This window comes from Giraffa tippelskirchi, chromosome 12 (assembly GCF_054371585.1).
Source record: "Giraffa tippelskirchi isolate mGirTip1 chromosome 12, T2T-mGirTip1v1.2.pri, whole genome shotgun sequence".
Classification (NCBI taxonomy): Eukaryota; Metazoa; Chordata; class Mammalia; order Artiodactyla; family Giraffidae; genus Giraffa; species Giraffa tippelskirchi.
The window spans coordinates 140,054,661-140,077,960 of record NC_137286.1 but is presented as its reverse complement, the minus strand read 5'-3'; the positions used below and the strand labels follow the sequence as shown (position 1 = coordinate 140,077,960).

General features: G+C 46.4%; 1 protein-coding gene and 1 non-coding gene across 3 annotated transcripts in view; one reads left to right on the top strand and one right to left on the bottom strand.

Moving 5' to 3' along the window:
• LOC145529167 (uncharacterized) overlaps positions 1–5,637 on the bottom strand; it is a 34,220-nt gene extending 28,583 nt beyond the window's left edge. Inside the window, exons 1-2 of one of the 2 annotated variants that reach the window (XM_081548992.1) lie at positions 4,549–5,637; positions 3,767–3,909 (exon numbers count right to left, since the gene is read on the bottom strand). In XM_081548992.1, coding sequence (XP_081405118.1) covers positions 3,767–3,771 — 5 coding nt within the window. In that variant the 5' untranslated portion in view covers positions 3,772–3,909; positions 4,549–5,637. The remainder of the gene's footprint in view (positions 1–3,766; positions 3,910–4,548) is intronic. The other variant, XM_081548991.1, reaches the window with a different exon arrangement.
• A 15,837-nt stretch (positions 5,638–21,474) lies between these two features.
• On the top strand, positions 21,475–21,547 carry TRNAC-GCA (transfer RNA cysteine (anticodon GCA)). The gene has a single exon. It is a non-coding gene; the product is annotated as a tRNA-Cys (tRNA).
• Positions 21,548–23,300: the final 1,753 nt, after the last annotated feature.

The window sequence follows — 23,300 nt, the reverse complement described above, 5'->3', positions numbered from 1 at the left end:
TCTGACAGTATCCTAGGTTTTACAAGTTCCCTAAAAGGCCCGCTACTGAGTTTGATCTACAGATCAGGCAAAGTATGAGTAAAGGATGCTAGCAGAAAAACCACCTGGACTGTCTTTCTGTTTGAGAAAAATAATCACCTCCCATCCTCTCCCCAACACAGCCTGGAACTTACCTGTGAAATCCTTGGGGAGTGAAAATGCATGATATCTCTTGTAGAATTCGGTCCTGTGCACTAAGGGGTTCGAGCTATGCCTGTGCTGATCAGTAAAAGATAGAAGGACTCTGGGTGAGCAGAAAGGAAGTACTGAGACCCACAGTCATGGGTGCTTATCAGATTCTGCAAAATCAGATCTGTGATGCTCATTATCATCTGCCTGGTTCTGGCAAATTCACAGAATATCAAGGATGAAAGGCCCCCTTTCCCAACTAAATTCCACCAAGATGCAGCAATCGGCCACAACAAATGAGCTCTCCAGAAGGGGCCCAGCACATGTGGTTGGGGCACGCCTGCCTTATTTGGGTGTGATGGGGCAGCAGGCTGACATTTGTATTTTCTCATATGTGTGCACGCATGTGAGTGCCTGAGCGTGTGCACGTGCCGATTTCTCATCCCCACATGCCCTGTTTTCCTCCATGGATGGGGATTCTGAGATGCTCAGCTGCCAGGAACAATGCTCCCTTTCTCTGGGACACATTTCTGAGCTGGCATGTCATGGGGCCCTTGCCCAGAAGATATGAATCTGCTTTCCTTGGTCATCCAGGCCTCTGTTTCTTGGGCCAGAAGCAGTGTTTGTCTTTCTACTGGTGGGCATTTATTCGTGTTAACCGGCGAGATTTCTGGTTCCCACCTGGGACAGTAGACTTTGGCTTCGCTCCCAAGAAGGCCTCCTCCCCGTCCTCTGCCTCAGCTTCCTGGTCCATGCGCCCAGTCCTCAGCAAGCTCTTTCCTCTTCACCTCGAGTCTAATCTCTGTGCCTTTTGTTTTCTCACTTGGGTTCCCCTGTTGGTGGCATAAATTCAGGATCTGGGCTGAAAGTTTTTCAGTGACCACAGGTCGGGCAGGCTTCCTGTGCTAGGTACTTTCTGCGCCCATCCAATGAATAATGAATCAGGGAAATGTGTTTCAACAATTCTCTTGCCTTCAATTCTCAAAGACAGCTCTCAAGGAGGTATAAGGAAGAGGCAGCCCTCAGAAGTTCTTCTGTTCTGCATCTTCAAACAGTGGGGCGCTGATTGGTGTCTGTAAATAGTCAAGGAGGCTGGAACTATGGAGGGGGAAGGCTGGAAGGAAACTTGGAAGCTCTAGGTTCGGTATAGCCTGTGTCATCCTCGTTCAGCGCAAGATTGAATGCTCCCTGGGTGCTCAGCTGCCAGAGCAAGTGAGGAACGTCAATGGCGGAGGAGGAGGAGACAAGGAGCCCCATCCAGGGAGCGAGCTGGGTGTCTGCTGGGACCTGACAGGGAGAGGGCCACCGACGAACATCAGTTTCCATACTTGTGTCATTACGAGAATATACGAGCCTCAACTACAACATGGCAGGGGAAGCAAGATACCTCTTTTGGGATTTTTTATTGGAATATAATTACTTTACAATATTGTGTTAGTTTCTGCCATGCAACTAAGCGAATCAGCTGAATGTATGTATATATGTATCCCCCTCTCGTGGACCTCCCTCCTAACCCTCCCCATCCTACCCACTGAGGCTGTGGAGAAAGGGAAACCCTGTTGCATTGTTGGTGGGAACGTAAATTGGTACAGCCACTATGGAGAACAATATGGAGGTTTCTTAAAAAATTAAAATAAAACTACCACATGACCCAGAACTACCATCATCCCACTACTGGGCATATACCCTGAGAAAACCATAAATTCAAAAGTGCACATTCACCCTAGTGTTCATAGCAGCACTATTTACAATAGCCAGGCCATGGAAGCAACCTAAATAATCAACAGAGGAATGGATAAAGAAGATGTGGTACGCATATACAATGGAATATTACTCAACCCTCAAAAGGAACAACATTGGGTCATTTGTAGAGATGAGGATGGACGTAGAGCCTGTCATATAGAGTGAAGTAAGAAAGAGAAAAACAAACATCACGTATTAACACGTAATTGTGGCATCTAGAAAAAAGAGGCCTCTTTAGTGATGAACTTTGAAGGAAGAACTGAAGCAATCCTGATGCCTGGACCAAGGGAAGGGAAGACCAGGGAAGGATAAGCAGGGCCATCCCCTTGCTGGCAGGTGGGCCGCTTAGCACAGCCCCTCCCTGGTGTGGCCTCAGGAAGAGGTCACAGGAGGAAACTACCCAGGAAGCAAAACACATTCCTCCAGAGCTTTCCACTTTCATCCTTTTGCATCATCAGATTTATGTTCCTCTCCTTGTCGTACTCTCTCCAGTCTATTTCCAGATCTCAACCATGGGTAACCCTCATTTTCATTCTTTCAGCGTTGGTTATAAAGTGCCACGGCCATGGCCTTCCTGGCCGGCTTCCTGGGGTAGCTAGTTGGGGTGAACAAGTCATTCTCCCCTGTTCTGCTGGCTGGAGGAGGGGGCTCTGGTAGGTTCTGACAGGTGGACTTATGACGTCCAAAAGGGACCTTGTCAGTGGGTGCGCTTCATAAGTGGAGGTCTGTGGTAACGGAATAAAATTGTGTGTCCTTGGTGTAGCACTGAGGTAGTCTAGAATACGTTATTTGTATTGTTGTTGTTTATCCCTAACTCATGTCTGACTCTGTGCAATCCCATCGACTGTAGCCCGCCAGGCTCCTCTGTCCATGGGATTTCCCAGGCAAGAACACTGGAGTGGGTGGCCATTTCCTCCTCCAGGAGATCTTCCCCACCCAGGGGTCAAACTCGAATCTCTTGATCGGTAGGCAGATTCTTTACCACTGAGCCACCAGGGAAGCCCATTTGTATCATACTTGTTATTAACAGCCAGGAGGTTCTGTGGAATGAGGTCCCCAAAGCCGTGGCTGAAGATCCATGCGTTTATCGTTGCCGGGAAATAGATGGGGAAACAGTGGAAACAGTGTCAGACTTTATTTTTCTAGGCTCCAAAATCACTGCAGATGGTGCTTGCAGCCATGAAATTAAAAGACGCTTACTCCTTGGAAGGAAAGTTATGACCAACCTAGACAGCATATTAAAAAGCAGGGACATTGCCAACAAAGGTCCGTCTAGTCAAGGCTATGGTTTTTCCAGTGGTCATGTATGGATGTGAGAGTTGGACTGTGAAGAAAGCTGAGCGCCGAAGAATTGATGTTTTTGAACTGTGGTGTTGGAGAAGACTCTTGAGAGTCCCTTGGACTGCAAGGAGATCCAACCAGTCCATCCTAAAGGAGATCAGTCCTGGGTGTTCATTGGAAGGACTGATGTTGAAGCTGAAACTCCAATACTTTGGCCACCTCATGCAAAGAGTTGGCTCATAGGAAAAGACCCTGATGCTGGGAGGGATTGGGGGCAGGAGGAGAAGGGGACGATAGAGGATGAGATGGCTGGATGGCATCACCGACTCAATGGGCATGAGTTTGGGTAAACTCCGGGAGTTGGTGATGGACAGGGAGGCCTGGTGTGCTGCGATTCATGGGGTCGCAAAGAGTTGGACACGACTGAGCGACTGAACTGAACTGAACTGATAGTTTATGGTGGGGGTGTGTTCTTAATGGCGTTTCACATTAGGCAAGAGAGTGTGTACTGAGGTCAGATTCAAGTCCGGAGGGACCCCGACATCTTCCAGCCCTAGATGGTTCTCCAACTCACCTCATGATCCAGGCTCTGAATCCAGTGGTGGTGGGGGTCTTGGTGAGAAAGTGTGTTTTGAAGCCATAACGGTCAAGCTTCCTTCTGATTCCCGTTGCTTTAGGAGCTACATCAGTTAGTGGAAGGTGAATTCTGTTATCTGTCTGCATATGTGAACAAACACAGAGTTCACTGTCCTTTCTTTAAAATGTATTATTATGAGTCCCTGGTAGCTCAGCTGGGAAAGAATCCGCCTGCAATGCAGGAGACCCCAGTTCAATTCCTTGGTCCGGAAGTTCCCCTGAAGAAGTGATAGGCTACCCACTCCAGTATTGTTGGCCTTCCCTGGTGACTCAGACAGTAAAGAATCTGTCTGCTGTGTGGGAGATCTGGGTTCAATCCCTGGGTTGGGGAGATCCCCTGGAGGAGGGCATGGCAACTCACTCCAGTATTCTTACCTGGAGAATTCCCATGGACAGAGAAGCCTGGCGGGTCCCAGTCTGTGGGGTCACAAAGAGTCGGACACGACTGAGGACTGAGCACAGCACATTATGTTAAGTGCTTTTTATATACCAGGCTTTATACCCACAGGTAGTGAACTAAATGCTTTATCCAACAGTCTCACTCATTCCTAAAGAGCTCCCTTAGATAGAAACCCAGTGCTCATATCCCCATTTTACAGGGGAGGAAACAGAGGCTCAGGGGTTTTACAGCTTGTCATGGAACAAGTGGTAGAGCCAGGATTTGAACCCATTTCTGTCTTGATTCCAAAGCCCACATTCCAAACTATAAAGTGAAACTACCTCTCACTGCACATCTTGGGTTTGAGTGATTTCTTCATGTCCAGCGTGGTCTCCAAGAGGCATCTCTGTAGACGTCTCACTCCTGTTCCCCAAACACCAGCCCGGCTCCTCTTTTGCTCAAAATTAATGAGGGTGGGTGGCTGGGGTGACATCCGGGTGGCCTCCCACGGTAAGCCCCCCAGTCTAAACCAAATGGCGAGATCAAGCCTATTGGGGGTGTCATTTCCTCACCCCTCTAAAAGGAATTCCGTTGTTTCTGCTTGCCAAACGCTTCTGTTGCCTCATGTAGCCCGCGTTAGTCACTGGGATATGTCAGTATGTGAATGGATTTACTGTGTTCCGACAGCTGCTGAGGCCCGAGCATATGCCCCACACATGGCAGAAAGGGGCTGGGAGTGGGCCGCCTGGCCGACAACTGGGATCCCTGAGATCGCACCCAGGCCCTGAGACTGGAGAAAGGATGCTGGGGGAAGACCAGCAAATACTGGTGTCTGGCTCTTGGCTCCCCTTCCGCCCCTACCTTGGCAAAGTGATGAGGATACTCGTGAGCGGTGAGGGGACAGCCCTAGAAAACATGTCCCCTCCGAGGTGTGGCTCTTGTCTGCTCGCAACGGAGCCCATCTGTCCAACAGTGCCTGAAATAACACCGCCAGCCGGTGGAGGAGTGTCCATTGTCACACGCACATTTGGACCGCAGGTAGTCCCCATGGGCCCCTGTAATTCAAGTCACAACAGCCTCTTCCTTGACAGGGAGGTGGGGAGTCAAAGTGGTGACTGTGATTCCAGCAACCGGGAGGATTGTTTTCCTAAGCATTTCTGCCAGTGGCCGTGGAGGACTCTTTGTGTGTGGCACCCACAGGAGATCTTGAAATTTAGGCAGCTATCAAATTCCAAATTAAACACACCTTGGTGGAGGCTGGTCCTGTGGATCTGTGTTCGGGAAGGGCCAGAGTGCGACTGTGCTGGAAGCTTTTAGATGGAACTCCTCCTAACAGGCTTTTGCAGATCTCAAATTAGATGCTCGAGTTTGAAGCTAGCAGGCCAACGGAGCTGTTGTTTAAAAAACTCAGAAATAGTCTGCTTTGAACCTCGGGTCTCGGAATTTTCTAGAATGGGCTATTATGATCCAGTCATGTAGGAATTTTTCTTATTTTTCTTTACACACAGTGGGGCCTGGAGCTGACATCTGGCCTTTGTCACTCCTTTCCCAGAGGTGAGCAGCGGTCAGACTGTAGCAAACATTTTCTCCTTTCTCTAAATATTAACTTTGACATCAGGGAGGTGGGGAATCAAGATGGTGCCATCCAGGACTGAGGTTTAGAACAGGATTCTCATGAACTTGAGCTGTGAATCCGTATACTTTCAGATCCTAAACCTGCGTCTCTCCTGCTTTGGGCTCTTGGGCAAATTACTTAGCATCCCCAAGCCTCAGCTCTTACTTCTATAGAATGGGGATAATGGTAGCAAGAAGAACTAACTTGTTAGATTGTTGTGTGAATTAAATGACATGATTGGGGGAGGAGCTTCCCTGGTGGCCCAGTGGTTAAGACTCCCAGCTTCCATTGCAAGGGACACGGGTTCAATCTCTGGTCAGGGAACTAAGACCCACATATAGTGCAACTCAGAAAAAAAAAAAAAGTAAAATGACATGATTGGAAATTCCTTGGCGGTCCAGTGGTTAGGACTCAGCACTTTCACAGCCGTGGGCCTGCAACTGATCCCTGGTCAGAGAACTAAGGCCGTACAAGGGCCGTACAAGCTACAGCGCAGCCAAAAGAAAAAAGAAAATGACATGATTGACAAAGCATTTAGCACAGTACATGGCGCGTGTAATCAGCACTTAATGTATTAACAGAGAGTGTCTAAGGATGAGGATGGAAGTTGATTTTTGATGTTTCTTTTGCTCCCTTATCCCTCTTGGGGAGTGTCAGGGTTATCCTTGGTTGTTTTGGTTTTTTTTTGGAGAGGGGCCGCAGGAGCTCTAGCCCAAGCACAGGCCACTGAAAGGCAGAAGGCCGAGGCACTCCAGGTCAGTGGTGGAAGCACAGGTTCAGATGCTGGGGAGAAGGCGCAGCAGCCCCAGGCTGGGACGGCCAGAGCCGAGGGTTCCCAGGCCCGCGTGAAGCAGGCCAGGGACCGGGCGAGGCTGTGGGTGGGGGTCCGAGCCCCAGCAGGTTGCTCTGTGGAGTGCGTGGATGGGTCAGCATGGGCTTCAGGAATGGCAAGAAAGAGGTTGATTTTTTTTTTTTCAATTGTACCACGGTAAAATATACAGAACACAAATTTTACCATTTTAACCGCTTGTTTTTGAAATTCCTTTTCTTCTTTTTTTTTTAAAATCTTTTGGCCACTCTCCCTGACATGTGGGACTTCCCTGGTAGCTCAGAGGTAAAGAATCTGCCTACCAGTGCAGGAGATGTGGGTTTGATCCCTGGGTCGGGATGATCTCTTGGAGAAGGAAATGGCAACCTGCTCCAGCGTTCTTGTCTGGGAAATCCCATGGACAGAGGAACCTGGTGGGCTACAGTCCACAGGGTCGCAAGGAGTCGGACACGACTGAGTGACTAACCAACAACTTGACATGTGGGATCTTAGTTTCCCTGACCAGGGTTTGAACCCATGGCCCCTGCCTTGGAAGTATGGAGTCTTAACCACTGGACCACCAGGAAGGCCCATTTTTAACTATTCTTAAGAGTACAGTTCAGCAGCATTAAGAAGATGCCCATTGTTGAGTAACCACCACCATCCATCTCTAGAACTTGAAAACGTTCTTTCCCCAACTCAGACTCTGTACCCGTTAAACACTAACCCCAATTCTCCCCTCCTCCCAGCCCATGGCAGCCACCCTTCCACTCTCTGTCTCTATGAGTCTGACTATTCTAGGAACCTCTTGTAAGCAGAATCATACACTATTTGTCCTTGTGTGTCTGGTTTATTCTACTCAACATGGAAGTCCTCAAGGTTCATCTGTGTTGTAACCTGTGTCATAATTCCCTTTCTTTTTAAGGGGAAGTCATATTCTGTTGCACATATTCATCACATTTTGTTTATCCTGGATGGACATTGGGTTGTTTCCAGCTTTTGTTTACTGTGAATATTGCTTCTAGATCCCCTGGAGAAGGGATAGGCTACCCACTCCAGTATTCTTGGGCTTTCCTGATGGCTCAGACAGTAAAGAATCCGCCTGCAATGCAGGAGACCTGAGTTCGCAACCTGTGTTGGGAAGATCCCCTGGAGGAGGACATGGCAACTCACTCCAGTGGCATCTCATTGTGGAGGAATGATTTTCATGGCATCATTAAAGAGTCAGTCTGTAAACAAAAGGTCTGATCAGCCCAGTGCCTGGCCTGTGCTGAATGTTTCAGAACTGCCCCTCCTTTAAGGCACTAGCAGTTTGAGTGTGTCGGACCAAGCGATCTCAGCTCACTAGATTCTCAGCTGTCTCTGGGGCAGGCCCTATTTGGAGACAAGCGGCCCACCTTGGCAGTGGGATTTTATGGGCATCAATATGTCCATCCGGCCCTAAAGGTGGTCTTCAGCAGGTTGGCGTGGTGCTCAACATCCCCAGCAGGAAGGTTACCTGTTGATGTGGAGACAGGTGCTGGGAGGAGTGGCCTGCTCGTCCATGTGAGCACCCTGGATGGCTGGCACCGGGCACGGAGTCCTGGGAAGGCGGGCTGGGGCCGTCCCTTTTGGGAAAGGCAGGGAGACGATCTGAAGCTGGAAACCAGGCAGCCTGACGAGGCAGGGAAGGGCTGGGGACCGCCCAGGGCCGGCTCCTCTGTTCCTGGGTCAGTGGCTAAACAGGGGACGTGTCCCACTCCTGTCAGTGTCAGAACGCCTATGTGGCTTCATCCGGAACCAGGACACTCCCTCTCTCTGGGACCTCTTTGGAGTCTCTGTCTCCTGTTCACCTTCTTTCCATCCTGCCCTGAAATGCGCCCCCATTCATGTCTCCACTTGCCAGCTCCCTCCCACTTTGAGTGTTAGTCCCTGCGTTTCTTACCACCTGGAGCTTAACTGGAAAATCTAAAAGGCTTGATTCATCCTTGCCCTAGATGGTGAGTAGCTTCAGGCTAAATGTGCCAAGTGGGATTTAGAGAATAAAAGGAGGGTTTTGGAGAACGCAAGATTATGTCCTTTCGTCTATGAGCACATTCTCTGTCGTATGGCTGTGGCAGTCAGTGGAGACGCAGGTGATGGAGGCATTTCCCCTTCTGTTGAGGAGTCTGGTGTGTGGCCAGGGACGTAAATGTAGAAGCCAGTGGATGTGGACAGTTTAAATGTGCCAGGTGCTACAGCAAAGATCGTACATGGTCTGGACAGGAGAGGCAGAAACAATTGGGGGGAGTCGCTCAGGGAAGGCTTCAAAGAGGACGTGACACACCAGCGCACTCACATTGGCTGCAGTATCAAATAATTGGGGTTTGAAAGGTGTCCGAGTCCAGAGCCCACCTTGCTATTATATATATGGAATTTAAGTTTCTCTCCTTAATTTTCCTATGGTGTTTTTATGTTTTAAGAGAGAACTACATCAGAAAATGAAAGGCCACCAGCCAGGGTTCCAGGTCTCCCTTCCTTACATGGGATCTCAGGGGAGAGCAGTTAGGTTTCCTGTTTCCCTATCATTTCTCCCACCCGGGACTGTTGGGGATTAACAAACTGATGCTCAAGGAACTTTAAGAATCTTACATCAAAAAAACTTAAGTTAGTATCAAGTAGAAAGTACTTCTTATTAGTATTTACTTAGAGATGGCCGAACAACAGAAGTATATGTGAAAGAAGCTTTAGCTCTTCGATTGATCAAAAAGAAAACATGTTAAAACATTATACTTTAAACTCATGAGTAATCAAAAAATACAGTATGTTCTTTCCCCCAAGTGTATTCATCTCTCTCTCTCTTCAAAAGTTAGTACACACTTAGAAGAATAAAAATTTTAAGAAGCAAACAAAAAGAAAAAAGTACAAACTTAAGGTTAGTGAATAATAGCTAGTAAATCCACTGTTATAATGGCTGCAGACAGGAGCAAAGCATTTCATTTTCTTCAACTCAACAAATACGTTAAAATCAAGATTCAAACATTTTGTTTTTTTGCATTTTGTATATCTACATATTATTTTATTCTTAAAAAGAAAAAGTGACCTTTTCTATGTTTTTTATTTTAGGGATCCATCACTAAGTTTTTTGTTAACTCCTGATATTGTCTAAAAAAATAGGTTTTAAAAAAGACCGCTGGTGATTTTCAGGCATTTATTCAAATATTTCCCTGCTTCTAAAATATATGGAAAAGTGATATGACTGCTTTCTTAAAGGATTTACCAGGGATTACAGTCTTTAAGTAAAGGGATCCTGAATTCAGTCCGGTTGTCAGTTTGATTAAGAAGGAAGTAGCTCATCTTGGTATAAATATTCGTGAACGGTGCTGTGTGACAGTCTGGCCTGGAGCCCCCATGGGGGAAACCTTCTAACTACAGTTGGAAATATTCTAAGTAATTTATTTTAGAATTAGTGGTGGTAGGTTTTAAGAAAAGACTTCTCCGTGGGCTTGTGATTTTCTTGGGGAGCAGGGTGAAGTCCCCACACCTGAGGCTCTGTGCTGGTGACAGTGTGTGGACGCCCCGTGGCTCCAGTATCCGCCTTACTTACATTCCTTACTTTCTCCTAGGTGACCTCCCGGTCAGTAACACTATACTTACATATTTAAGAAACAGGCACTTACAGTTCCTGACGGGGTAGCAGGAATTTCTTTCCTCTCAGAACTTAGACATTTTTGAAATGATGTATTGACAAGAAAGTTAAGGGTAAGGGATATGTTCAGGTGGTTCAGGCAAGAAGGAAGGAAGAGAGTTTTGAAGATGTTAGAAACTGTCATTGCGATTTTGGGCTGTCAGCTTGGCTAACTGGAAGAAAGGAGGCAAGACAGTTTCGTTCTCTTAATAGAACTGTGAGGTGGGCTAGAAGAATATTTAAGAATTAGGGGATTAAGATTTGGGGGAAGTGCAGCAGACTGTGGCCAAATTTTGCTGAAGTCATTCAGATGAAAATCTGAATCAGAAATTAAATCTAAGTGAATGGCATGCTTCTTCAGTTTACCAAAATGGTGACATAAATTAAATCTAAGTGAATGGCATACTTCTTTAGTTTACCAAAAGGGTGACCTCATTGATAGGGAAATAATGTGATCTGAACATCCTGTAATGAGAGTGACTGTGGATGGCCAGTCTGGTTGTGGAGCGTGAGGAATTTTGTGTGTTTTGGACTAGGCAGGAGAGGGCTTGGACTGTCTCCCTATTTCGGGAATGTTGTGTCAGCCAGGAGTCCTAGGGATTTGCTTGCCCTGTTTGTTATGTTTGAGTCTTCGGCTGTATGTGGGTTCTGTCCTTCTTGGTTGGCTAGAATCTTTGCATGAGAGCACTTTTGAGGAATATTGGTAATGAAGCTGGGAGCCACTTAGGGAGCTGGCATAGAAATGCTTCTGGACACATGGATGAGCTACTGCAGGAAAGGGGCAGGTGCGTGGGATTAGTGAAAGGAATTGCCCAGGAAATGGGGAAATGAGGTGCTCTTCCTGACCGCCCTGTGGCCGACAAGGCACATTCTAAACTGTAGGAGCCGGGGGGCGTTTTCAGGAAGAGGGGAAGACCACACCACTTTCTTTCCTGGCAAAGTACACGAAATGCAGATTATACCACAGGTGGCCGAATCAATGCCAAGTTTCCCTCTAGATAATTCAGACCATGGAGATGAAGGAAGAGATGCCCAGAGCAAAGATGGTGGATGGGATAAAAGTGAGAAGTTCATGGTAGTGCTTCCCATCTTTTACTCGTGGTGGCACACAGAGAAAATAGTATTATTTATCGATTTATTTATTTTTCAAAGTTTTTTTGGCTGCACTGCGAGGGATACAGGAACTTAGTTCCCAGACCAGCGATGGAAGCCATGCCCCCTGCACTGGAAGCAGAGTCTTAACAGCTGGAGTACCAGGAAGTCCCAAGAAGATAATATTTTTATGGCAACTGGGCAGCTCTTGGCAGGAGATGACCACCTGGGAAGCTCCAGCCGGGCCTGGCCCTGTCCAGTCACCTAAGGGTTGAGGATATCAGAGGTACAAGCACACACCTGGAACCCGTTCTTGCACGACAACTGGGAAAATTCTGGCCTAAATTGCATGGTTACAGGATGGAGCTCATGGAGCCCTTTGAGAATCTGATGGAATTTATGGGCCCTTGTCCAGAAGACCATTATGTACGTGCATGAATGCCAAGTCAATTCAGTCGTGTCCGACTCTTTGCAACCCCATGGACTACAGCCCACTAGGCTCCTCTGTCCATGGGATTCTCCAGGCAAGAATACTGGAGTGGGTTTCCATGCCTTCCTCCAGAGGATCTTCCTGACCCAGAGATTGAACCCACGTCTCTTACGTCTGCTGCATTGGCAGGTGAATTCTTTACCACTAGCGCCACCTGGGAAGCCCTCCGTCATGTACATACACATAGAATTTTACTCACAGTTTCAAGGGCTTCATGAAGTACTCAAGTCCACTTCTAGACCTCAGGATAAGAACCCTCCCTTTGGGTAATGAAAGAAAGGAAGTTAATGAAGAAATGGAGGCAAAGTCATGTGGATAAACTCGGATAAAAAACTCGGATTAAAAAAAAATCCATCTAAAGAAGGATAGAACAACAAACTCTACCTAAAATGGTTTTCAAAGACCCTGTCTGTAAAGCTCCGGCTTTGGAAATGGTTCAAAGGTTGGGGACACCAAGCAGAAAATATCCAGTCCAGGTAATTAGATCCAAACAATTGAGCAGATTGCTGAGCTCCATGTTGCCTACTTTTTAAAGGTATCAGTGCTAACTTGGTCAGGGTGATTATTTGGTAAATGGTCAGTGCAGAGGCACAAGTTTCATTTCTGAATCTTTCCTGTCCAAACCATTTTCCAAAGGAACCTTCTCGAATTCTCTCAATATGCATGGGGGAATGGGCTGGCCCTGGAGAAGCAGGCTCCTGCAAGTTTAACAGGGGCTCCTTGGGCATTTCCTACCCCGAGAGGCTCTGCTGCTTGGCTTGTAATCAATTGTTCTGAGTGACTCAGCTTCACTTGCCCAGCTCAGTGCTCAAAACACCTAGATTCCTACCACGACAAGTACTCAAAACAAGCCATTCACGGCTAAATGCCTTACCAATTATTTCAGGAACAAAACAAAAACTAGATCTCAAAAAACTAAGTGTTGAGGAAGGCATGGAGTGTCAGCTTTACCTTGAATAATGTATGACTTCTGTTAGTTTAATCTCAGGTCTCACATCACGTGAAAAGTTGTCTCCTTGCAAAATGTAGCCTGGAGGGAAATTTTGCCAGTGTCGTGCCCTGGTGAGTTAATATGCATTGCAACAGTTTTATAACAGATTATTTACCAACGGGAACAGAATGCCTTGGCACGAGATGCCTTTGAGAGAGCAGTTGTATTGCACTAGCTAATTCCATGTTTTAAAAATCATTTCCATGTACCTCCTAGTTCTTGTAGGTTCTCTCAAACTCTTCCCTCTACTGGTGAAATGAAAGAACTGACAAGTAGGTGAGATTATGTTGCCCTCTGGTGTCTGCCAACCCCCAAAGAAAGAGCTAGAACTCGAAGGGGACAAGAAGTAGAAGGAAAATGGAAAGAAGACACTCCATACCAAGTGAAAGAGGGAGGGGTGGGGAGGTGAGGGAATGGGGAGAGAAGGGACATGAAGCTGACATGGATCTCACCTCTTCTTGCTGGTGAGTGACAGGTTTTCAACACCCCATTCTGGCTGAGAAAGAGAGTGATTGCGGGGCTATTGGCCTGATCAACCTGAAGCCTTTGCGATCTGTATGGAGGAGGAGGTTCATGGGTGAATAGGGCCTGGCTTTTCTCTTTGGAGAACCAATGGGGGGAGAAAACTGGGCGATGGCCATCCATCAGCATTGTAGATGCCTATCTGAGGACCCATCTCTTCCTTGATGGAAGACTGAGATTTCCATCCCTTCTTGGGATTACCAGAAGATGCATGCTCTTTGGAAGGAAAGCCATGATAAACCTAGACAGTGTATTAAAAAGCAGAGACATCACTTTGCCACAAAGGTCCATATAGTCAAAGCTATGGCTTTTCCAGTAGTCATATACAGATGTAAAAGTTGGACCATAAAGAAGGCTGAGCACGGAAGAATTGATGCTTTTGAACTGTGGTGCTGGAGAAGACTCTTGAGAGTCCCTTGGACTGGAAGGCGATCAAACTAGTCAATCCTAAAGGAGATCAACCCTGAATATTCATTGGAAGGACTGAAGCTGAAGCTCCAATACTTTGGCCACCCAATGTGAAGAGCCAACTCATTGGAAAAGACCCTGATGCTGGGAAAGATTGAGGGCAGGAGAAGGGGGTGACAGAAGATGAGATGGTTGGATGGCATCACCAACTCAATGGACATGAATCTGAGCAAACTCCAGGAGATAGTGAAGGACAGGGAAGCCTGGCGTGCTGCAGCCCATGGGATTGCAGAGAGTCAGATGTGACACAGCGACTGAACAGCAAACAACAATGACCTTGTGAGAAACTCAGGTTGGTGCTAACTAGAGTCAAGGAAACTGTGAAAGACTAGAAAACACCAGGGAGGTTTAGAGGGAGAAAAGAAATCCAATGGAATCATTTCCAAAGATAGCTAATTCACAGATTTGCAAATTATTTCAATTTATTGAATCATTATGCAACTATGCAATGAAAAGAGAAGGCATAATAATAGTGGTTTCCCCAAACTCTTATCTGTAGGAATACAGATGAAGGAGGGGGGCTTGGATTGGGTCAGGAACCCTACTGGGCACTTCCTGTCTCAACCCCTGAGGTATTTCCTCCACAGGTGGGACAGCTTAGATGAATGCATATGAATGCCTAGGATTGACTGTTAGGGCAAAGAAGCTGCAAAAGGACACTCTGAGCCCACGTGGGGTGTGTGTGGGATCCTACCCATTTCATCTTTGAACTTGGGCTCTTTGAGTACCCATTCACCTCAACTCACTTCCCTTGCATTTCCTCCCTCAGAGGAAGTGACTCCACTACTTTGGCCACTGAATTCGAAGAGCCCACTTGTCAGAAAAGACCCTGATGCTGGGAAAGATTGAGGGCAGGAGAAGGGGGCGACAGAGGGTGAGATGGTTGGATGGCATCTTTGACTCAATGGACATGAGTTTGAGCAAATTCCAGGAGATGGGGAAGCCTGGCGTGCTGCAGTCCATGGGGTGGCAGAGTGAGACATGGAGTGACTGAGCGGCTTCTACAGCACTGGTTTTGCCAGTAACCTTCATGATCTTTTCTACAGAAAGATTTGGTGAGACTCACTGTATTCAGACCAGGTTGTTCCTTAAGAAACCAGTTCGTTTTGGCTTTGTTTTGTCAAAATATGAGATACATTGAATTGGATCAATCATGTTGCTAAATCCTCCCCCTGCCACGACTGTGTCTTCCTTTGCAAGTCAAAGCTATTTTGTATTACCCATGCCACAAAATGATTTACAAAATGAAAGAGAGGAACAATCTATTCTAATGGTTGGAAAGCAATAAAAAATATTTCAGTGCGCCTGGCCGATGTTGACTTCTGGGGAGCATTCACTTGTGAACTGAAAGCTGGGGAAAGGAAAGACGAAAACCAGCCCTCAGGGTTCTAATTTTCCGAGCGCACATCTTCTAAGGAAAAAACCCTCTTCGTTTTTTGGTTTCAGATTCTGAGTGTGTCAAACACAGTTATTAGCCTACACCCCTCTATTGGTGATGCTGTGCAGAGCTGTAGTTGGTTTCTGTGAGGCTGATTCTCAGAACAGGGGCTGAGGGTGGGCGTGCAGGTAGGTAAATCTGTAAAAGGCAGTCTGTCAGTTTCTTGGGCCAGGGGTGGGGGGAGAGTGGGCTCTTCAATTTGAATCTCCCTGGGCCCCATCTTTTCCTCTGTCTTCCTTCCTCTCTCAAATAATAATGCCCTTGTGAAGAAAGATTTGAATATTTTTTCTTTTTGCTTTTCTTTTATTGATTTTTGTTTTCTTTGGCCAGGGTTGAGGGATCTTAGTTCCCCTGAACCAGGGATCAAACCCTTGTCCTGGCAGTGAAAACCCCCGATCTCTAACCACTGGGCTGCCAGGGAATTTTATTTCTTCTGCCAAGAAAGGTATTTTAAAAATTAAAGAACAACAGACACACAAAAAAAAATCTCAAAAAAAAAAAAAGGAGGGGGGACTTCCCTGGTGGTCCAGTGGTTGAGACTTTGCCATGAAAGGTATTTTAAAAATTAAGAAACAACAGACAAAAAAAACCCTAAAAAAACAAAAGGAGGGGCTTACTTCCCTGGCAGTCCAGCGGTTGAGTCTTTGCCTTCCAATGCTGGGGGTATGGGTTCAATCCCTGGTCCGGGAACTAAGATCCCACATGCCTCATGGCCCAAAATCCAAAACATTAAAAACAAAAAAAAAAGAAGAAGCAGCGATACTGTAACAATAAAGAATTTAAAAAATGGTCCACATAAAAAAATCCTAAATAAAACCCCAGCAGAGGGTTCTGGATGCCTGTCTCACCCTCCTGTGGGCACCTCCCACCTCTCAGAGCCTGCCTGCGGCCCAGGTCTGGGTGAGCAGGAGATTTAAGGCTGTCGGGGTCGGGCTGCAAACCCGCTGGCACCCTGGCTGATGAATCAGTAGTAAACCTTGGCTCGGTAATATTTGTACGGAAAATGCAATGTTTGCACACTAAAGCTCTCCAGATTTTTAAGCCGTAGGAGTGAAGCCAGTTTACAATCAATGATAACAGGTTTCCCTCGTTGCCATTACCACAAATAGTATCCGAAATGGTGGTGGGCAGCAGGAGACCCAACAATGCAGATTTTAATCAGAAAATTTAATTTTATATACAATTCACAGTTTGTGCACGGCGAGAAGTGTTTCTCACTGCATGAACTTTCAGGACTCAGCTCCAAGGAAAAAGGAGTTTCAATTGATGTAACGCCTTTTTCAGCACACAATACCCACAAAGCACTTCCTGGTAATACAGACTGGTGCTGCTGCCGTCCACATCTTTCTGAAAATCACCCAGCATATTTATTCAGAGCAATTAAAAGAAGCGGCTGCTCCCCACGCAAATCCATGGTTAACGTAGATATCAACCAGCCAAGATTTCAAGGTCGCGTGGCCGCCCTGGGTCCTCTCTGGGCTGAGTTGCTCCCTGGTAAGGCACCTTTCCGCCTGGGCTCATTGTGTTTCCCCGTTGACTTGTAAACTGAACAGACGCCTGAACTGAAAATGTTGATGGAGCCTTTAAGAGAAGGGCACTGGAGGAGCTGCCTCTCAGGCTGAGCCCAGGACAAATTGGTGGGTATGGGGTGGAGGGTCAGGGATGCTGGCTCCTGATTCACTCGCTGGACGGGAATGCTGGCTGGGTCCTAAGGGGTCGAGGCTGGTTTTTCCAATTTGGGGGTGGGACCCGAGCAGGCCCTGTGTGATGGAGTGGGCCGGGGGGATGTCACACCCATACTTGGTAGGACTGTTGGTAAGAGTCAGAGGGAGGAGGCAGAGGCAGGAGGAGATGGAAACGGCCTGAGGCTGAGCATCCCAGGGAAGTTCAGTTCAGTTCAATCACTCAGTCGTGTCCTACTCTTTGCGAACCCATGGACTGCACCACGCCAGGCCTCCCTCTCCATCACCAACTCCCAGAGTCTACCCAAACTCATGTGCATTGAGTCGGTGATGCCATCCAATCATCTCATCCTCTGTCGTCCCCTTCTCCTCCTGCCCTCAATCTTTCCCAGCATCAAGGTCTTTTCAAATGAGTCAGCTCTTCGCATCAGGTAGCCAAAGTATTGGAGTTTCAGCTTCAACATCAGTCCTTCCAATGAGCACCCAGGACTGATCTCCTTTAGGATGGACTGGTTGGATCTCCTTGCAGTCCAAGGGACTCTCAAGAGTCTTCTCCAACACCACAGTTCAAAAGCATCAATTCTTCGGTGCTCAGCTTTCTCTATAGTCCAACTCTCACATCCATACGTGACCACTGGAAAAACCATAGCCTTGACTAGATGGACCTTTGTTGACAAAGTAATGTCTCTGCTTTTTAATATGCTGTCTAGGTTGGTCATAACTTTCCTTCCAAGGAAAGTCTTGTGATTTCATGGCTGCAATCACCATCAGCAGTGATTTTGGAGCCCAAAAAAATAAAGTCTGACACTGTTACCCCATCTATTTGCCATGAAGCGATGGGAACAGATGCCATGATCTTAGTTTCCTGAATGTTGAGCTTTAAGCCAACTTTTTCACTCTACCCTTTTACTTTCATCAAGAGGCTCTTTAGTTCCTCTTCACTTTCTGCCATAAGGGTGGTATCATCTGCGTATCTGAGGTTGTTGATATTTCTCCTGGCAATCTTGATTCCAGCTTGTGGTTCATCCAGCCCAGCGTTTCTCATGATGTACTCTGCATATAAGTTAAATAAGCACGGTGACAATATACAGCCTTGACGTACTCCTTTTCCTATTTGGAATCAGTCTGTTTTTCCATGTCCAGTTCTAACTGTTGCTTCCTGACATACAGGTTTCCCAAGAGGCAAGTCAGGTGGTCTGGTATTCCCATCTCTTTCAGAATTTTCCACAGTTTATTGTGATCCACACAGTCAAAGGCTTTGGCATAGTCAATAAAGCAGAAATAGATGTTTTTCTGGAACTCTCTTGCTTTTTTGATGATCCAGCGGATGCTGGCAATTTGATCTCTGGTTCCTCTGCCTTTTCTAAAACCAGCTTGAACATCTGGAAGTTCATGGTTCACGTATTGCTGAAGCCTGGCTTGGAGAATTTTGAGCGTTACTTTACTAGCGTGTGAGATGAGTGCAATTGTGCAGCAGTTTGAGCATTCTTTGTCATTGCCTTTCTTTGGGATTGGGATGAAAACTGACCTTTTCCAGTCCTGTGGCCACTGCTGAGTTTTCCAAATTTGCTGACATATTGTGTCTAGCACTTTCACAGCATCACCTTTGAGGATTTGAAATAGCTCAACCGGAATTCCATCACCTCCACTAGCTTTGTTCGTAGTGCTACTTCCTAAGGCCCACTTGACTTCACATTCCAGGATGTCTGGCTCTAGGTGAGTAATTACACCATAGTGATTATCTGGGTCGTGAAGATCTTTTTTGTACAGTTCTTCTGTGTATTCTTGCCACCTCTTCTTAATATCTTCTGCTTCTGTTAGGTCCATACCATTTCTGTCCTTTACTGAGCCCATCTTTGCATGATATGTTCCCTTGGTATCTCTAATTTTCTTGAAGAGATCTCTAGTCTTTCCCATTCTATTGTTTTCCTCTATTTCTTTGCATTGATCACTAAGGAAGGCTTTCTTATCTCTCCTTGCTATTCTTTGGAACTCTGCATTCAAATGAGTATATCTTTCCTTTTCTCCTTTGCTTTTCACTTCTCTTCTTTTCATAGCTATTTGTAAGGCCTCCTCAGACAGCCATTTTGCTTTTTTGCATTCCTTTTTCTTGGGGACGGTCTTGCTCCCTGTCTCCTGTGCAATGTCATGAACCTCCGTCCATAGTTCATCAGTGACTCTATCAGATCTAGTCTCTTACATCTATTTCTCACTTCCACTGTATAATCATAAAGGATTTGATTCAAGTCATACCTGAATGGTCTAGTGGTTTTCCCTACTTTCTTCAATTTCAGTCTGAATTTGGCAATAAGGAGTTCATGATTTGAGCCACAGTCAGCTCCCGGTCTTGTTTTTGCTTACTATATAGAGCTTCTCTATCTTTGGCTGCAAAGAGTATAATCAATCTGATTTCAGTGTTGACCATCTGGTGATGTCCATGTGTAGAGTCTTCTCTTGTGTTTTTGGAAGAGGGTGTTTGCTATGACCAGTGCATTCTCTTGACAAAACTCTATTAGCCTTTGCCCTGCTTCATTCTGTACTCCAAGGCCAAATTTGCCTGTTACTCCAGGTGTTTCTTGAGTTTCTACTTTTGCATTCCAGTCCCCTATAATGAAAAGGACATCTTTTTTGGGTGTTAGTTCTAAAAGATCTTGTAGGTCTTCATAGAACCGTTCAACTTCAGCTTCTTCAACATTACTGGTTGGGGCATAGACTTGGATTACTGTGATATTGAATGGTTTGCCTTGGAAATGAACAGAGATCATTCTGTCATTTTTGAGATTGCGTCCAAATACTGCAAAGGAGCTCCCAGTTGAAGAGGAGACAGGAGCTCATAACTGAGTCATCCATACTGAGGTCTAGTTGGAGGAGGTAATGAGAGAGGCTCCAGAAATAGAGGGGCTTGGCCTGAATTAGGGGCTTCCCTGGTGGCTCAGACTGTAAAGAATCTGCCTGCAATGCAGGAGACCCAGGTTCGATCCCTGGGTCACGAAGATGCCCTGGAGAAGGGAAGGACAACCCACTCAAGTATTCTTGCCTGGAGAATCCCATAGACAGAGGAGTCTGGCAGGCTCCAGTCCATGGGGTCACAGAGAGTCAGACACGACTGAGGACTAACATTTTTTAAGGCTTACCAAGTGGCTTAGTGGGTAAAGAACGCACCTGCAATGCAGGAGGCACAGGAGACTCGGGTTTGATCCCTGGGTCTGACAGTTATGTTGAGTGGGAACACTGGTGGCTTGGACTGAAGCCCCCAGCCTTGTTTTCTGCGGGACCCTGGGGGTGAAGTCACGAAGGCACTGTGTGTGGCTGGTGAGAAGATGGCGTTTACCTTTGACAAAGAGCCGGCGTCACTTACACACGATCACATTCAATCCTCACAGTAAGCTGAGGGAGGGTCTGTTTACCTAGAAGGAGCTGGTGGCTCAGAGAAGGGGTAAGTGACTTGCTTGGCTGCAATCAGAGTCAGCCAGTGACCACAGACCCACAGGGAGGGCCGAGTATTAACAGAACCAGCCCCACTGGTGATCAAGTGGCCAAAATAGTGGAGCTTCAGCTTCAGCATCAATCCTTCCAATGAATGTTCATGGTTGACTTCTTTTAGGAATGACTGGTTTGATCTTGCTGTCCAAGGGACTCTCAAGAGTCTTCTCCAGCACCACAGTTCGAAAGCATCAATTCTTTGGTACTCAGCCTTCGTTATGGTCCAGCTCTCACATCCATACGTGACTACTGGAAAAGCACAGCTTTGACTAGATGGACCTTTGTCAGCAAAGTGATGTCTCTGCTATTTAATACGCTGTCTAGGTTTGTCATAGGTTTTCTTCCAAGGAGCAAGTATCTTTTAATTTAATGGCTGATGCTGAAGCTGCAATACTTTGGCCACCTGATGCAAAGAGACGACTCATTGGAAAAGACCCTGATGCTGGGAGAGATTGAGGGCAGAAGGAGAAGGGACGACAGAGGATGAGATGGTTATATAGCATCACTGACTCAATGGACATGAGTTTGAGCAAAGCCTGGGAGATAGTGAAGGACAGGGAAGCTTGGTGTGCTGCAGCCCATGGGATTGCAAAGAGTCAGACACAACTCGGTGACTGAACAACAACAGTGGTGATCTCTTAGGAGTGGGGGCAGGCAGGTCACCGTGGGATCCAGGCTTCAATCCTAGGAGAAGGGCAGTCACGCCATGGCTCTGGGGGACAGAAAGCCACCCAGTGTGTTCAGTGAGAAAAAGGACTCTGAGGCCAACCCAAAGGTAAGGTTTAGGCCAGAGAGGCAGAGGAAGAGACATGAGATAGGCCCTGCTTAGCCATCACTGCCTAAGGTCTGTTTGGAGGCAGTTCTGAGCCTGCATCTGGACTCAGTTGGAAAGGATTCTGAGGTTGATTAGCCATGTCTGCCCTGGACTAAGGGAGAGGGAGTAGTAGTTATTTAGAATGCATTTGCAACCCTCACTTAGATGTTTCTTGGCTTTGAGAATGTTTTTCTTTTGGCTAAATGTTTATTCAGGCTTCCCAGGTGGCTCAGATGGTAAAGTGTCTGCCTGCAATGCAGGAGACCCAGGTTCGATCCCTGGGTCTGGAAGATCCCCTGGAGAAGGGCATGGCAACCCACTCTAGTACTCTTGCCTGGAAAATCCCATGGACGGAGGAGCCTGGTAGGCTGCAGTCCATGGGGTCACAAAGAGTCAGACACGACTGAGCAACTTCACCTTAAGTGCTTATTATTTTCCACAAACAGGAATCTTACCTTTCCTTCCCTGATTAACCTGAGCAAGTCCACGGTTTTGGAGTTACACCCTGAAGCAAGTCCTATTAGGGGAGAGTCATCAGGCATGCACAAAGAGAAAGTCAAACAGAGTTCTTAATGAGAGTTTAAAATTCATAGAACACAGGAAAGTTTATTTCATATTTATATTCAGTACTTAGCACAAGCTTGCTTGTAAAAAATCCCGAGTTTTACAGATGTTAACTCATTTACTCATAATAACAACCCTAAAAGATAGGTTCTAGTATTAACCTCATTTTACAAATGGGAGAGTTAAAGCCCAGAGAAGCTAAGCAACTTGTCCATGGTTACATAGCTTTGTGAACTCAAGCAGCCTGATGCCAGTCTGCATGATTAAATCAACTGAGTACACATTTCTGTTTTGCTTTCCTTGTGGTATTGTGCCTTCTATGCTTCATGTTTGTTTTCCAGAATGGACTGTAAACTTTGAAGGAAGGGATCACATTTAATTTAATTTTTTTTCCCCCACACTGTGCAGCATGCAGGATCGAAGTTCCCTGACCAAAGATTGAACCCTTGCAGTAGAAGGGTGGAATATTAACGGCTGGACTGCTGGGGATAGCCCTTAATTTTTTTTTAATTTAATTTGTTTTAGGGATGACATTTTACTGTGTATAAGTATCTGACACATAGGAGGAGCTGAAACATGTCTACTATTAGTGGTATGATTTTTGGAATCAGTCATTTTGTATTTGAATCATTTTCTATTAGTGTGTCTGGTTCCACCACTAAAGTGAGCTTCTGGGGGTAGGACTGTGAGTTATTTCTTTCTATATCCCCATGATATAACACAATAGAGAGGAGACCCTCTCTCATTTGTTCATCAATCCATTAACTCATTCAACAAAAATTGATTAAGAACAAGCATCATGCTTAGTGTTAGAAATGAACAAAGTAGAAGAAATTTCTGTCTCTGTGGCTTAATTCCAGCCTCGCAAGAACAGTTATTAAAAAAATGATGCTGACATTCCTTTACTTTGACACGTTGGTGCATTTTGCCAAAAATAATACTAGATTATCTGTCATGGCAACTTACAATTCCTTCCTTTCCATACTGTGTGATGAAGTCAAGTCGCCAACAGTTGTTTACTTCCTCTTTTATGGACCAGCAGCACTGGTGGCCCACTGTTAGTCAGATCTAATGTTTAAAGGTAAGAGAGAGCCCTTTTGGTGTAGAGCCGACGGAAGAATGATTGGGTTCCCACAAGGCGAGGGGGAACCGCGTCATCCCCTTTTGTTATATGAAAAGCTTCAAGCCTTATTAAGTGATGACAGAGAGTGCACTTGGCTTCTGGTATTTCTTTGAAGGCTTGCCTGTGGCCTGCTGCCTGGAAGCAGGAATGATTCCACAAATGGTCTGGGAGCCACCCTCCAGACCGCCCTTCTCACCAGGTCCAGGGGTGTAAACAGAGCAGACGGGCCCTCCCCTCCGGGAGAGGGAATTCCGAGGGTGGACAGCTGGAAAGGAGTGGCGTTCGGGATCTCTTTTCCTCCCGCAGTATCTCAAACATTCCCTCGACCGCTTTTCCAGTTCTCTGAGGCTGCTAATG